The sequence below is a fragment of the Mytilus edulis genome, chromosome 2 (assembly GCF_963676685.1).
Source record: "Mytilus edulis chromosome 2, xbMytEdul2.2, whole genome shotgun sequence".
Classification (NCBI taxonomy): Eukaryota; Metazoa; Mollusca; class Bivalvia; order Mytilida; family Mytilidae; genus Mytilus; species Mytilus edulis.
The window spans coordinates 8,826,680-8,843,153 of record NC_092345.1 but is presented as its reverse complement, the minus strand read 5'-3'; the positions used below and the strand labels follow the sequence as shown (position 1 = coordinate 8,843,153).

Below are 16,474 nucleotides of genomic sequence, written 5' to 3'. Positions count from 1 at the left end.
TTACAGTAGAACGGACACACGAACAAGACGGAAAACAACATTACCTAAAGAAGAACAAACACACAAACAAGCCAAAGAAACACGTAACTTACAGATTGGACACACGAACAAGAAAAAGAAACACTTATCTTACAGGAGAACGGACTCACAAACACTTTACTAACATACGCACAGACACACAAACACTTTACTAACATACGCACAGACACACAAACAAATCAAAGAAACACTTCAATTCCAAGAGAACAGACACACAAACACAAATAATCACAAGAGAAAAGATACACAAACACGTATTTTACAGCAGATAGCCTCTATATAGGTCGTTTGCTGGAGTAACTATTCGTCTTATTTTCTTTATGTATAAATTATCAACGAATATATAACTTAACATCGGACTTTTATTTGTCATGAGCACAAATGAAATAAACTAGCTAAAAGTACTGTAATATAGTCCCTTATTTAAATATTTAAAAAAAAAAACACTCGATCTTGGACTATTATACTGGGATTAGTGTAATTGTTCCAGACTCGAGGGAGTAATATTTGATATGACAATAAACTTATCAAATAATTTTAAAAAAAAGAAGAGAAGAATCCATACATATTATATACTAGCATTTAACTTTTTTTGTAATTATTTTATTTTTGAAGATGAAACATGTGAAATTACATAATACAGTATTAGACACAAGTATAAAAAGTTAAATAACACTTGTAAGGTCAATTAAATCATAATGGTATAATAAGATATAAATATTACAATTGATTTTGTTAATTTAATGCTGCTTCTAACAATTGCCACTTCTGATCCAATTTTATTTTTTGTTTAGGGGTTAAGAAACATACAGAGTATTTTTCTATTTTGATCCAATACTTTAGATATTCTATCCCACCATATTTTGTGGGCAATACGCTCTTACATCTACATTTGTATATATAGTATTTAAGTAACAACAAAATATTATTAACTGTTTTACTGTTGACAAAATCCTCAGACACACCTAAAATGACCTCTTTTGCACTAAAAGGCAAGAAGATGTCATAATTTCTAATCCAATCTATAATGGAAAACCAGAAGTTTTTTGTTACATTACATTCCCAAAAATGTGAAAAATATTTTCTCTAACTTCTGAACAAAATGTACAAAGTTCAGTTTCTTTTAATATACATTTATATAAAAAGGAATTACATGGTAAAATTCTATGAACAATCTTAAATTGAAAATTTTGTAAAAACAAATTTCTTGTTATAATGAAGGGCATGGAATAAATAGCATTCCAATCTTCAATCTGTATATTTAAGTCTATTTCCCATTTGTTACGGGAAGATAGTGATAATACTTTATTATCCTCCAGAAATAAATTATAGAAAAATTTACAAGATTTTGTTTCTTTTTTAACTTTATCTACTAATTTATTTTCAATATTATCAAGTTTAGAACTACCTTCTATCCTACTTTTCCATCTATTTGGAATAGCACTTAAAATACCATAAAACTCTACAAAATTAGTCTTGATATTATACTCAAATTCTTCATATGAGAATAATGTATCATTATCCGACACCAGATCATTGATAAAAAATATACAATTTTCAATATATTTACCCTTCAAAATCATCTTGCCATCCATTTTGATGTTTGGATTTAGCCATATGGACTAGCCTTTAACTTTCCAGAGTTCATTATAGGAGGGTATTGATTTCTGACTTCATTTCTTCATTTCTTTATTTTTCTAGACCAATTTTTGTCTATTCTTTATTCACTTTGTCCATTGATTACTCTCCCTACTTTATATTTTACCACCCCATTATTCTGTATTCTTTTCTTTTTCTTTCTTTTGCCTATTTTTCATTTTTTCCGCCTTATTTTGAACTTATTGCCAGTTATTCTCTAGTCAAAAACCAGTAAAGGGAAACTAGAGACACGAGACAAATTTGTTATGGCGCAAAAGAAATTCGATAAGCGTTTACGATTTCATGAACGGAAATATAAGCAGGATTGTACTTTACAAATAGAAACTCTGAATACAGAAGATCCTAAAAAATTTTGGGCAGAATTACAAAATCTTGGTCATAAGAAGAAGAATGCTATTCCGATGGAATGTGTTAATGACGATGGTTCTATGTCATCCGATGAGAAAACAGTGATAAACAAATGGGAATCCGATTTTAAAATTTGTACATGAACAACAATGACGATTACGATGATAAATTTTATGAAAACGCATTACGACATAAAAGACTTTTGAAAGATAATATGCTTGACCCGTTGTATATACCAAATGATATACTGAATCAGAACATTCATATAGACGAAATACAAAAAGTTGTTCTACATTTGAAAGAGAAAAAAGCTCCTGGAATAGGTGGAATTTATAATGAAGTGCTTAAAAATGAACCAATTATTAAACTATTGCAGGTGTTATTTCAGTTCTGTTTCGACACAGGAAAAGTTCCATCGTTATGGAGGAAAGCACTAATTCGACCAATTCCGAAAGGTTCTGCTATTGACCCAAGAATTCCACTTAACTACAGAGGGATCAGTTTACTCTCGGTAATTGCGAAATGTTACAGTTCTACTTTAAATAACCGAGTGCAACAATTTTTAGAAGATAACGGAATAATTGTTGATGAACAAAGCAGTTTCAGAAGAGATAGGTCATGTGAGGATCGTGTGTTTTCTTTTAATTGCCTTATTCGGGACAGGAAATCAACATTTGATACCTTTGAGGATCTGCAAAAAGCCTTTGATTATGTAGATAGGAATTTATTACAAAACAAACTGCAATTAAACGGAAACATGTATAATGCTATTTCTAGCTTATATATTGACACAGAATCATGTGTCTGCGTAAATGATCATCGTACAAATTGGTTCCAGTGTTCAAATGGGGTCCCCCAAGGGGATAATTTATCGCCTTTTATCGCCTGTTTGCTTTATTTGTCAACGATTTAGCTACTGAAATTAAAGATCTAGAAACTGGAATACCTTGTGATAATGAGAAAATCAGTCTTCTATTATATGCTGACGACATTGTTATTCTAACAGAGAACGAAAATGATATGCAACGTTGCTTAGATGTTTTATATAGTTGGTGCCAACGATGGAGACTTAGTGTTAACTGTTCAAAATCAAATCTCATGCATTTTAGAAAACAGCGTGTCCCACAAAGCAGCTTTAATTTCAAGATTGGACCAAACAGTTTCCAATATGTAAGTCAATACAAATATCTTGGCATTATTTTCAACGATAAAATGGATTTTAGTATTGCCACCGAAACATTAGGTAAAGCTAGAGGACGGGCACTAGGAGGGATGATATCAAAGATTCACAATTTTAAGGATGTTGTATTTAAAACATTTGAAACCCTTTTCGAGTCGTGTGTTGTACCAGTCATTGATTATTGTGCAGGTGTTTGGGGATATAAAACATACCACTCAATTGAAGCTGTACAAAACCGTGCTATTAGATATGTTTTGGGATTACACAGATTTGCACCAGTTGTTTCTCTGAATAGTGAACTAGGATGGTTACAACCAACTTTAAGACGGTAGATTTCTATGGTTAGAAGATGGAATCGGCTTGTTAAATTGGACAATGATAGACTAACGAAACAGCTTTTTCTTTGGAACTATAATAAATCGGGTCAATGGAGCTCTCAGATGAAGGAAATATTTCACAAAGTGGACATGGACAGTTGCTATGAATATGTAAATTTATGCAACATTGAACTTTTTAAAACAAAGATTATGGAATACTGTAAAAACGATTGGACTGGAAAAATCACTACTCCAACAAATTAAGGACTTACATTGACGTTACGCACGTTATTGAGTCAATGCAGTGTATTCAACCAGTCCACACTAATAAACAGCTATTCTATAAAATCATAACAGTTAAGTTATATGTAATTTATACCCATAGACTAGACAGGTAAATACTATTCCGAAAAGACTAAAAAGGTTTTATTATATTTTACAATAGTCTAAAATAAGGACAACACATTGTGTTCTTCAAAAAAGTGTTATATCCGCGAAAATTCGAATGAATGATATGCTCAGTTTATTTATAAAGTATTACAATATTACTAAACATGCGTTCCTGTAACGACCAACGCTATTTTGGCAAAAAAATAATAGTGTTCATTTTGGTCAGATTTAGGAAAATGTTAAGTTATCAAAATTCAAAGGTTTTAAAATATAAGACAATGTGAAATTTTGTAAATTTCTGGTTTCTATAAATTATGCTCACAAAAGTACATAGATAGACCATATCAAGATCTAATTTTTGCAGCACTCACACTCAAATGTCTTGCAAGATGTCCAATGTCTGATTTCGCCGCTTTTTACAAATAAACTGTCATTTGCGACGTTATTTTTTGAAAATTTAGATTTGTTGAAAACTAAATAGTGCTTTTCCGTAATTGTACTTTAACTCTACAAAACAGCTACATACTTTTCTGATAATTTGCGTAGTCAAAACGACTTCGTTTTCAAAGAAATGAAATGTCTTGCAAGTTTGTCCACTGGGCGATTTTCATACGTTTTCAACGTTGTCGATTCGGGACGCTACTTATGGTGGATCATCTGTATATATTTCCTCATGTAATATAATTTTCTTGATTGTCAGATACTATCAACAAGACCACAAAGCATAAAAATAATCCGATGACTGTTTTTTTTTCGTTTAGATGCGGTTTTTAAGTTGTGAAAAAGTTGTGTATTACGAGGGGATAAAAAATCGTCTTTTTCAAATTTTCAAATTTTGGAAGCGTAAAACTGGGATTTTTTTAATTTCTTCTCTGCAATATGATTCATAGGTATGGAACATGAAAGTGAAAATAAAATTGGGACTGAAGCTTGGCTATATACCTCACCATATCATACAAAGCTTGTAAACATATGAGATGAATATACATTTTAATTATCTTTTTTTTCTGACAATCATTTCATTTCTTAATCTAATTGTTCCGTTATTAAAGAAAGTAAGGTGAATTTTATAAGCAAGACCCGTTAAACTTGTAATAACCGACAAACTTTTTTAATTAAAGCAAAATACATGTCTGCTTCTTTTCAGATCTACATGGGGAAACATTGCATATTTTTACGTTTTATGTCAATTGGTCTCTGGTAGAGGGTTGTATCATTGGCACCCATCATACCGTATATATCTTCCTATTTTATATAGACTTATGCATTACCCAAATAATTAATACGATATATTTTGTTTTTTTGTTCCTTACGTTACTTTCAGTGGGAAATATTTCATGCATATTTAGTACAACCAAGCATTAAGAAGTATCCATATTGATGTTCAAAACAAAAATTGGAAGCGAAATAAAAAAAAAATATCCCCAATAATCATTAATCGCCGTAAAACGTAAAAATTTGACGTTATCATTTGAGACGCAATATCGTGCGTAACTTCATAATTACTATCAAACAGAAGTACGAGACTGGACTTTACGTCAAAATGAACATCAAGAAACAAGAACGATTTGTTATGGCACAATTTCGCTGTGGTATTCTACCTTTACGCATTGAAACTGGACGATTCAGAAATGAGGTTTCTGATGAACAATTTTGCACTTTCTGTGATGACGGATCTGTAGAAGATGAAAAACATTTCTTGTTGTACTGTAAAGCTTACCATACTTTAAGACAATTATTATTTGAATCAATAGAACATTTGCTAATTTAATGAAACTTCATCAAAGACAAACTGCCAAATATTTAAATTTATTTTTCTGTAAAAGGAAGGAACTTCTTTATAAGTAACCATCACATTGCGTATTGAAAATTTGAACATTAAGTTTAAAGTGACTTATATGTCCAACGGGCCGGGTGTAAATTTATTTAACTATTGTATTCTTATTATGTAATATTATCTATACTACACATGTCACTATAATAAATGATATACTTACTTACTTACTTACAGAAACTTGTTTATGATCATAAGATAGTATCCAGAAGTAAATTGTGTAAAAATAAAATTCCATTTTTTCCGTAATTTACTTAAAATAGACTTATTTTTCTGCGGGGGAAACATTACATTCACTCTGTGGTTAAAGTTTTTAAAATCTTAATAACTTTCTTAAACTATCCTGGATTTGTACCAAACTTGAACAGAAGCTTGTTTATGACCATAAGATAGTATCCAGAAGGAAATTTTTTCCTTATTTAACTTTTAAATGGGCTTATACTTTTTGCAAGAAAACAACACATTCACTCTGTAGTTAAACTTTAAAAAAAATTTAATAACTTTTTCATATTATTTTGGATTTGTACCAAACTTGGACAGAAGCTTGTTGATGATCAAAAGCTAGTATCTAGAAGGAAATTTGGTAAAAAATAAATCCATTTTTTCCGTATTTTACTTTTAAATGGACTTGGATTTTCTGCCAGAGAACAACACATTCACTATGCGGTTACACTTTTTAAAATTTTAATAACTTTCTTATACTATTTTGGATTTGTACCAAACTTGGACAGAAGCTTGTTTATGATCAAATAATAGTATCTAGAAGGATTTTTTTTCTCTTCCAGTTAACATTAAATTCAGTCTGCAGTTAAAGTTTTTAAACATTATATTAGATTCATAAACTATCCTGGATATATCTAATCTTCTAAATTTCAAAAACGTTTGGTACATATATTTATTTTAGTGTATTATACATATTTTTCAAAAGTATAATTAAAAAAAATGTTCTTGCATAGAAAATATAGATAAGGTTCAACTACACATTACGATAATCAATTAAGTATATCTCAATGTTAAGGCACACGTCGCAATTTCAAAAAACAGAATGCTACCTTTTTAAAACAATATGCTAGTAGCAAGTTTATATAAAAGCATCAAAATCAATGGTATTTGCAGAAATGTGACCTACCTTTTACTAAAGCTATAGCTAAAATTTATATAAGGTACAAAATGGTAAATATACAAATCTTCCATGAGGTTCAAAGTTTTATTCATTTTAAAAATCTTCCATTAGGTACGAAATGGCATATATATATATATATAATTCCATGAGGTACGAAATAGCATATCTATAATGAATTTACTTACTTTTATTTATATAGAATTAAGCTCCTAGACTTTACTATATGATGATGTCAGAAGTCAAAGGGAAATCTACTGGTTTTTATATGAATGAACGTTACTATCATGATGCTTCTAATATATAAATATATTATTATCTGAAATACATATTTCTTCATCAACATATTGCTGCAAAAATCTATTTTCTTACATTATCACATGAACATTATATTGAAGTCATGTACCACCGCTTGTCAACACACTGTTTTCTATGTACATTCTGGGATAAGGATAATTGATATGTTGAGACCAACAAAAGGATGTTTCTGCAGATGTTACACTTGTTGATGAAGCATTCTTAGGTTCACGACTTCAATCTTCTTGTTTACTATCTTACCAGTAACGGAAAGGAAGTTTTTGATAAAAGAAAGTACTGGTTGTACTCTAACAGGCGATTTCAGTCCTACACTTACACCATTGGGCCGGTAAACCTTGTCCCAGTCAATTCGCTATTTCAGTCCATTAAACTGGGCTTTGTTACTAGTGATTATTTGATTATTCCAAACGTGTATATGTAAAGCGTCAGTCGAAATGTTATAAAAAAATACCTAATGGCGCGCTTTTTTTTTACCTGACGGCTTCCTCAAAAATAGAAGAGCACTCGTCAGAAGAATATGATGTAAGATAGTCCTGTTAAAGATATTTTGGAATATGACGGTGGGGTTTCCATTTACAATCCCTATCTCCATATCCTTGCCATTTTACAAGAAACAGTCGCTCCTGAAATACTCCTCCAAATTTAACACCCTATATACCAATTAGTTCAATACTAAGGAATATGGCAAAAGATATAAGGAATATAAAGTACGAAGCAATAAAGCTTAGCAACGTTAGACATAGACTGGAGACTTTAAGATACATTTTAAAAATGAACAGATAAATTGATCAATTTTGTTTGTTATAACTTATCTTTTAACTTGTAGATGAAAATCGTAATTTCGCTTTGGTTCCCCAATTTTTCGCCATTGACCAATAAAGATTAATGCAAATCGAATGCAGCAAGTCTGATTGAAAATACTTATAACAGATCCAAATTCACAATTAAAAACATAAGTTCAACATGTTACACACTGACATTCATATGTATCGATAAATATCCAGATTCAGAAATAACATTGAATCCCCTGATATTATTTCTTCTACCACGACTAGCATTTGAATTCAATCTTAACTAAAACTTTGTAATAAATCCTAAATTATTATTTGGCGTGTCTGTGGAATGACAATAGTGCATGTCCTTTGCTTTCAGATATTACCCATTCTTTAGTGTTTAAGGAGACTATAAAAAGACACGGACAGAAAATTTGTTAGGTTTAACAGGTTTAATAACGTTCAGATATTCTGTGTAAACTTGATAATTTCTTATCACTTTTCTGTGACCTGTGTTTCTTGAGCTACTTCTACACAGGCAGGTATGTTATACCATATATGTAATTCATAATACTCTATCTATAGATAGATTTGGCTTTGTTAATTAATGCACTTACAACGGTAATACTTGTTATGTTATGTATGTCCATCGATAGAACTTGAAGTGGTTAGCAAGTTTTATATACATAAGTGTATTCGATCATTGTGTATGTTTACAAATACAGTTTTAATGTACGTGTATTTCTTATGGTTGTATTATATCATCCTTTATACGGTCGTGGTGTAACATTAAACAGAGGTTTTGATATTATAAATGTTTTTTTTGTAACTCACTTTAAAATTCTATTAAGTCAGAAGCAAATAGCACTTAAAAACCTAAATCAATAGACACGTAAACATAAACAGTCTTCTTTGTTTGACCACTAAAGTGGAACCTAATACATGTGTCTTAAATATATGTATGTGAACGCATACCGGCTGTACATGTGTGGTAGTAAATTTTACAATGATAAATTCAACCTTTAATGACAGGTAAGCCCATATACATGTAAATTAATTTTAACTATACAAATCCTTGATGGACCAAATCTTACTGATATTGTGTTGAATACAGGTTGATTGATTCTTGGTTGCTTAACGTCCAGTGGCAAATATGTCATGCATTTACAGAACGAGAATAACTTAATAATTATCATAAAGCGGGATGAAGGTCGGCGAACTTTTGACTGCCACTGGAAAATGAAGTTATATTAGAAAGCGACCGACAATTTGCCTTCAACAGAGCACTCACTGACACCTAACAGAGTTGTTGCGAGGGTTCTTATCGTGCAGGGAGCGTGGTAATATACACGAGTCATCGTATTTAACGTCCCAATTCTCAACTGATGTTGCTGCGTACTTGTACATCCTGCACTGCAAAACGGACGCCCCACTTTGGGAAGGGTTCTCCTGCAGGTAAGCCGCACAGCCAAAACTGAACGAATAGATTATCTCTTATGTCTTTATTTTCATGACTTAGAATTACACATCTTGAAACAGAAAACAACTAATGATTTCTCAAATCTACATATTCAGTTTTTTTAGAAAAAATGGAGGATACGAAAATGCCAGCAACAATTTCAGATGTTCCAACACCAAGTTTCTTAGTAGACTTTGACAAAGTTAAGAAGAATGCACAGAATATGGTAGATACTTGTCAGAGACTTGGAGTTCAGCTACGTCCACATATGAAGACGCATAAAACTGTGTTTGTATTAAATACTGTAGTAGCAACACATACAAAATATTTTCGTTCTACATTTATAAATTAAGATATGGAATAAAATATTCGTATGTTTCATAGACTGAAGGGAAATGGTATTATTTTGTAGTATTTATTTAGCATCTTCATTTTAGCGAAAATACGCGACATGCAAATATTTTTGCGTTTAAAATAAAATACATTTTATTTAGTATAATTATATGATGCAATATGCTGATTTATTGCATAGCAATATAATATTTCCCACAACCAATTTTTACCTTAAATATTATATTGCTATACAATAAAAGAGTTATTGCATGAATATTGGTGAATATTGTCCCTCGTAGAACATATATTGCACTCGCAAGCTCGTGCAATATAAAATTCTACTCGGGACAATATTCCCAAATATTTATGCAATAACCCTATAATATTCCTGACATCGGTTTTGCTTTTGACGTCACGTCAACCCAATGATAATATTATGCTCATAAATCAATGTCTTATTTTTGGAGTTTGAAAATTCGTTATTGATGATGGTCTTTTTATTAATTTCCAAAGCAAAAGTAGCCAAACATTTACCTCCTCCTTTCGGTTTATTAGATCACTGAATATTTTCCTCAACATTCTAGCAGCTTTAGACTTTTATTTGTTTGTGAGTGAATTGGTCGATATTATACACCAATAAATTCCTTTAAACAGGCGTTTTATCCTATAATAAACTGGACCAAGTCACTCACAAACATATCATAAAAATCCCCAAAAGTCCTTTGGACTTTTATTTGTTTGTGAGTTAATTGGTCGAGTTTATACACTAATAAATTCCTTTAAAAATGCGTTTAATCCTATACTATACGACTTTGGATATGACAAAATGAAATAACATAGAAATTGCGTTCTAAAGATAAAATAAACCATGCTTTATTTCAGCGAGCTCGGTACCTTAATGACCAACGGTACAAATAAAAGGATAGAAGTGTCAACTTTAGAAGAAGCGGAATTTTATGCTAATAATGGGTTTGATGATATTCTCTATGCTCATCCATTGATAGCTACCCGTATTGAAAGGTTTGTTTTTATCAACAGAAAAGCTAAGAAATGTAGATTACACATTAATGATATGTAACACAACACCATTAAATAAAAAAAGACTTCTAGAGGTTAACAAACATGCGTTACATAGAGGAATTACAAAAGTGTAGAAGACGATATTTCTTTTTACTGCCTTATAATACTGCCGGATAATGAGGGCGGTAGACTAAAATGGAATTATTCTCCCAAGTAAAAGTGTCAAACGCCCCTCATTGTGGTTTTATTTCTGTACCGAGTTTTTTGTTGTTGTAAAACTGATTGAGTTTAATATAATCTATCTATTTACATAAGTATAATTCTGTGCACATCTTTTTTTTCTTTAGATTATTAATGATATATCGCTTCATAATATTTAATATGACATAACAAATTTATACTAATACATTGTTTCAGATGCAAACAGTTAGCTTACAGATTAAAAGCTTTCCATGTGATGATAGAAAGTGTTCATGGATTAAATGCTTTGTTGAGTTGTCCGTTAGACAACGGCAAGAAGTGGTCTGTTTACCTTGAGATCGACGACGGTAGTGGCAGAAGTTAGTCTTTTTACTTTTATAACTAATTTAGAGACACAAAACAAAATCTTCATACTGAAGTCAAGGGTCTAAATTGATTTTTGTATTGCTGAAAGCAATCTCCGGTAAAGAGTTCATATATATCCTGTTTCATTCTATTTCAAACTGAACTAAAAATTTACTCTGCGATACCATTTTTCGCGTATTAAGTTGAATGTTACGGAGCAAAAACGGAAAGATTATGAACTCAGAGTCGGAGATTGTGCAAACAGCTGCAAATTATCGGTCTAGACTTTTAGTGCATTAGCAACTTTGTTGCAGAAATGATATTTATTTGAGAGACTTTTCTTTCAAATGAAGAAGTGTGTAAGATTTTAACATAAGTTTTGACAAAAAAATCAGAAAAAAATCATCGATTCCAGAAAATAAAACTTTGTAATATCAGGATATTTAACTCAGTTATTTAAGTATTTATTTAAAGGTTGTACAGCAAATTTATATATCTTATTATGTTACAGTAAAACGTTTATGGAAAACCGAACTTTTTTCTGAAAGCATATTCACTTGAATGGCTTTCTTTTGAAGTTTATTTAAGATTTAACATTCAAATAAGGAGTAGTGCTATCTCAATATGTGTTGCTCTTTTATTTTTTTCTTGATAGAAGATCTTTGGTGTTTACAAAAAACTTATCAAATATACGACATCCACAACGTGCTAAATTGAATCGTATTCTTATTTTGGTTAGGTGGTGTACCATGGGATAGTGATGACGTTATTAAACTTGCGAAAGAAGCCTCCGAATCTCCTCATATAGACTTACAAGGATTGTATTTGTTTAATGGTAGAACGTATGAAGCAAAAGGGACGAAAGGAATAGAAAACGCAAACAAGGAAGGAACTGATCTACTGACATCTCTACATAAAAGGTATGGTATTAAAATTCGTCATCCTGTTTTCCCTACAAAATAAGACGATGTGGTGAACGCATTTTGTAATAACAAATGGAAGGATAACGGTTGTGTATGATTTGAAAATAACATTTGTGAAATGATCGAATAGTTTCCACTTAATACTAGTATGAGAACTCCATTATTCTATTCGTTGTACATCTAAATTTGACTATCTCCTCGGATAGTATCAATATCAACGATAGCATTAAGCCTTATAAAATCGTAATAATATACATATATATTTTTGTTTGTTTTTACATTTCAAAATTGTTATAGGTTTACTGACAACAATATGGAATGCAGAACTTTAGCCATTGGTAATACTCCAAGTTGTTCTCGTCCACACGAGAGTATGAATGTACTGACTGAATTCCATCCGGGAAATTACATTTTCTATGGTTCGTATTTTGAGGTTTTTTGTTAAATATTTGATGTTATTTTTTTTCTTTTTTTTTCTTCCTAATTTACATTTTTTAGCCAACATGCACCAAACACATTGTACATTAATTTTATAACTATAATCACAACATTGATTAATAGATTAAGATAGGAAGCATTGTTTACCAGTATCATCACTCATGCAATGCACAAATTTTCAATATCTTCAAAAGGGGTACTAAACATTATATATATGTATTTTATTCAAGAATTAAATGCTTCTTTTTGATATTTTGTTGGGGTGTTCAAACGTTTACCGAAGCACACCTTATATAAGTGCAGATGCTTTTACAACCCTATAAAGATCCAAAAGGAGCATTAAATTCTCATAATTACATTTTTTTCTGCTACAACCATGTAAATACGAGTACAATGTATTTGGAATTTTTCGGTTTATTGTCCTATGCCATGAAATCGCGTTTTCTCCTGACTATAGTTCTAAACCTATGATCATTGTTTTAGATATGCAACAGGTCACCATTGGTAGTTGTAGCGAAGATAACATAGCTTGTCGTTTGACAACACGAATTATTGGACATAAACCAAGCCATAATATCTTCCTGATAGATTGTGGATTCTTGGCTCTTAGTTATGACGGAATGAAGGAACATCCAGATGAATTTTCGACCTTTGTGGACAATCCTGATTTAAAGTAAGGGCAGTGTCTGTGTGTTATTACAGTTGACAGGTGCTGTAGAATATTGCGTAGTACCTGAATGGTAATATTATTTACAACGGAAATATAGTAATACAATTGTCCTAAAAAGCCTTTGAAGACGTTTTCTCTTTTGCTTCAAAAATAACTTATTGATAAGTGTTGAGAAATTATTCAGTCTTGTAATATTTCGTGGGGATCAATATTTGTTTGCTTAATCCAATGTTTACAGTTTAAAACACGAATAAATCTTTATGCTTATATCTTTTCTGCGGACATAAAAGTTGTAAAAATGTCACTTTTTGGGTCCCATGAGTCGAAAATCCTAAAGAATCATTATTACATATTTTAAGGCTGTCATGTATAGAAAATTTTGACATTATTTATAACGATGATGGTTGTAAATCCATTGTTCAAGCTTAATTTAAACTGTTGTAAAGTATTCAAAAAGACTTCTCAAAATGTGTTTACTTATTTATTACATACAAATTCAAATCTTGAAAAAAAGATTTTTTCAATATTTCAGAGTAATTGGATTTTCACAAGAAATTGGAAAAGTAACTACAAAATCCGGCGATAAACTCAATTATGATAAATATCCTATTGGATCACAGTTGTTTATCTTTCCATGGCATGTAAGTTACAGCAAAGTTATAGAAAACATCTGAATAACCGACATGCTTAAAAAAAGTTATTACATATTCACGGAAATCGTTCTGTGTATGTAACCGCTGACATGGCAGCTAACAAAGTTGTCGTTGTTTGGTGTGAGTACTTTTACTTAAATACTCAAAAGAGATATCACCTATTACAATGTGTTTATACAATTTATTTATTTTCAAATCTCAAAAATTAATTAACAGATAAACACGTTTCAGCCACAACTGGAGTAAAATACTGCCACTGAAAAACACAGGATTCCAACTATGCAATCTAAAAATTAAGCAACAGGAACCCAACAAAAAAACCGGGGATGAACACATGTGCTGCTCTGGATTAGTAAGATTTTCTTGCTCCACCTCGTTATTTGCGTAAATCAAAAGATATTACACATTCGCTGGTGTAGCAGTCGATGAAAAAAAGACTGAAATATGCTTAAGACAACATAGGAACATATATCTTTATTGTAAGAAACTCTCTATCAAGAAAAGTCATTATTGGAAAGCCCTGGAATATATCACCAACTTGAAGATATATACTCCATATGTATACTCTGCTGGAATGATGCCATTATCATCTTTTTGTTGTAACGTTTAGTCGAAAATCTGTCAATAAACTGTATGTAAAATTAACTCGTTTAAAGCGTGTGAGCAGTATGTATATTTTATTTTCTGTGTTTTCGATCTGTTTTAGTCATGTGCCACTGCTTGTCAACACACAGTTTTCTATGTACATTCTGGGAACAAGATAACTGACATGTGGAAACCAGCTAAAGGATGGTGATTTAAACAGACTCGGTGGAATACTGCATCTCATTCAAAAAGCATAAAGTGTTCAGTTTAATTTGCATATACACATTACATGCTATCACTGTTTTCTGCTCTTTGGTCGTTTTTTTTTTAACATTCACCATTTCCATTCTCATTTTTATAGCATACAGAATGCAAAAGAAGAAAACCATTTGCAATATAATGTAGACTATGGAAAACTAACAAATAGATCAGATTTATTAATTGTTACAATGATATCTGTAATGGTTTAAACAAAAATTGTGAAACGAAAATGCATATGTATCATAAGTAAGTATTAAGTCAACAATACCAGATTTACTTTCTCCAACAGAAAATTACAAATCACAATATTAATCTAGAGATAATATATATTCAAGGCAACACTAGAACAGCATATTACTTACAGTAGAACGAACACACGAACAAGGAAAAAACACCACGTAACTTAAACGAGTACAAATACAGAAACAAGACAAAAAAAACATGTAACTTGAAGGAGAACAATTACACAAAAAGACAAAGAAACACATAACTTGAAGGAGATCAGACACAAAAACAAGGCCAAAAAAAACACGTAACTTACAGAAGAACAATCACACAAACATGACGAGGAAATACTTAACTTACAGGAGAACGGACACACAAACAAGGCAAAGAAACACGTAACTTACAAGAGAACAAACACGCAAACACAACAAAGAAACAATATACTCACAAGAGAAAAGATACACAAACAAGGCAAACATGTAATTTACAGCAGATAGCCTCTATATAGGTCGTTTGTCGTCCTATTTTCGTTATGCATTACTTATCAACTAATATATGGCTTAAAATCGGATTTTTATTTGTTATGACATGACATGATGACGCCATGAGGAAACACTTTGAAAAAAAAATCTTCCATGAACCGTCCGATCGTGGATATGAATATAAATAGTGTGCCCCATGAGTTTAGTTTTTATAGGAATTTATTGGTTTATAAACTGTACCAAGTCACTAACAAACATATCATAAAGGTCCTTCGGATTTGTGTTTGTTTGTGAGTGAATTGGTCGAGTTTATTTTTATGTGCTGAAGCCAGTATTTCATTTTTGTTTTCTCATAATTGAAAAACATTTGAATTAACGGAGTACTGTTTTATATTTTTGACTAAATGAACAAAAAATATGCGGTTTAATGTATTTGTTTCTTGTTTGTGAACTATAAACAAAAATGACATGGTCTAAAAGAATTAACTATATCAAACTGGCGTTTAATCCTTATAATTCTTTAAAATTGGAGACATTAAAGGAATTTATTTTTCACACTCGTAACATCTATCACACGTAAACTGTATATTTGTGTAATTGAATAGGTCTGGTGCATGGATATATTTTTTGGTTAACGCAAACATATGTACTCAATGAAATTCACAATCTAATAAAAAAATAAACTACAAAACTCTTATTCGAACAATTGTTTTGTGTTTATTATTTGATTTAACGATTAAAGCGAAGTGAAAATAGATTTGGTAACGTCGATCCAGATTGTGTCATTATCGCCGTCATCTTGTTTACATTGATTAAGAAAAGAAGACATTACTCCTAAAATAAAATATTTACACATTTATACATCGTTGACCTTCCGATGATTGACGATTTGAATGTTCCT

General features: G+C 31.0%; 2 protein-coding genes across 3 annotated transcripts; both read left to right on the top strand.

Annotated features, from left to right (window-relative positions):
- The first annotated feature begins 2,185 nt into the window (after nucleotides 1–2,185).
- On the top strand, nucleotides 2,186–3,558 carry LOC139510428 (uncharacterized). Its single transcript, XM_071297011.1, has 2 exons — nucleotides 2,186–2,675; nucleotides 3,053–3,558. Exons 1-2 carry the CDS (start codon nucleotides 2,186–2,188, stop codon nucleotides 3,556–3,558), a joined length of 996 nt encoding a protein of 331 aa, XP_071153112.1.
- Nucleotides 3,559–8,407: 4,849 nt separating this feature from the next.
- Nucleotides 8,408–14,913, top strand: LOC139511386 (D-serine dehydratase-like). Of its 2 annotated transcripts, none has more exons than XM_071298079.1 (9): nucleotides 8,408–8,520; nucleotides 9,554–9,725; nucleotides 10,653–10,790; nucleotides 11,208–11,350; nucleotides 12,076–12,256; nucleotides 12,557–12,678; nucleotides 13,181–13,370; nucleotides 13,900–14,008; nucleotides 14,727–14,913. In XM_071298079.1, exons 2-9 carry the CDS (start codon nucleotides 9,568–9,570, stop codon nucleotides 14,814–14,816), a joined length of 1,131 nt encoding a protein of 376 aa, XP_071154180.1. In that variant the 5' UTR covers nucleotides 8,408–8,520; nucleotides 9,554–9,567; the 3' UTR covers nucleotides 14,817–14,913. The 2 variants fall into 2 exon arrangements, with proteins under 2 accessions (XP_071154180.1, XP_071154179.1); XM_071298078.1 differs by lacking the exon at nucleotides 8,408–8,520 and adding an exon at nucleotides 8,913–9,010.
- The last annotated feature ends 1,561 nt before the right edge of the window (nucleotides 14,914–16,474 follow it).

Excerpts from the sequence above, each read along its gene's own strand:
- LOC139510428 (XM_071297011.1), top strand. The coding sequence starts at position 2,186 with ATGAACAACAATGACGATTACGATGATAAATTTTATGAAAACGCATTA. Across the intron at positions 2,676-3,052 it reads AGATAGGTCATGTGAGGATC|AGAACGAAAATGATATGCAA; the intron begins GTGTGTTTTCTT and ends TTATTCTAACAG.
- LOC139511386 (XM_071298078.1), top strand. Across the intron at positions 9,726-10,652 it reads ATGAAGACGCATAAAACTGT|CGAGCTCGGTACCTTAATGA; the intron begins GTTTGTATTAAA and ends GCTTTATTTCAG. Across the intron at positions 10,791-11,207 it reads ATAGCTACCCGTATTGAAAG|ATGCAAACAGTTAGCTTACA; the intron begins GTTTGTTTTTAT and ends ACATTGTTTCAG.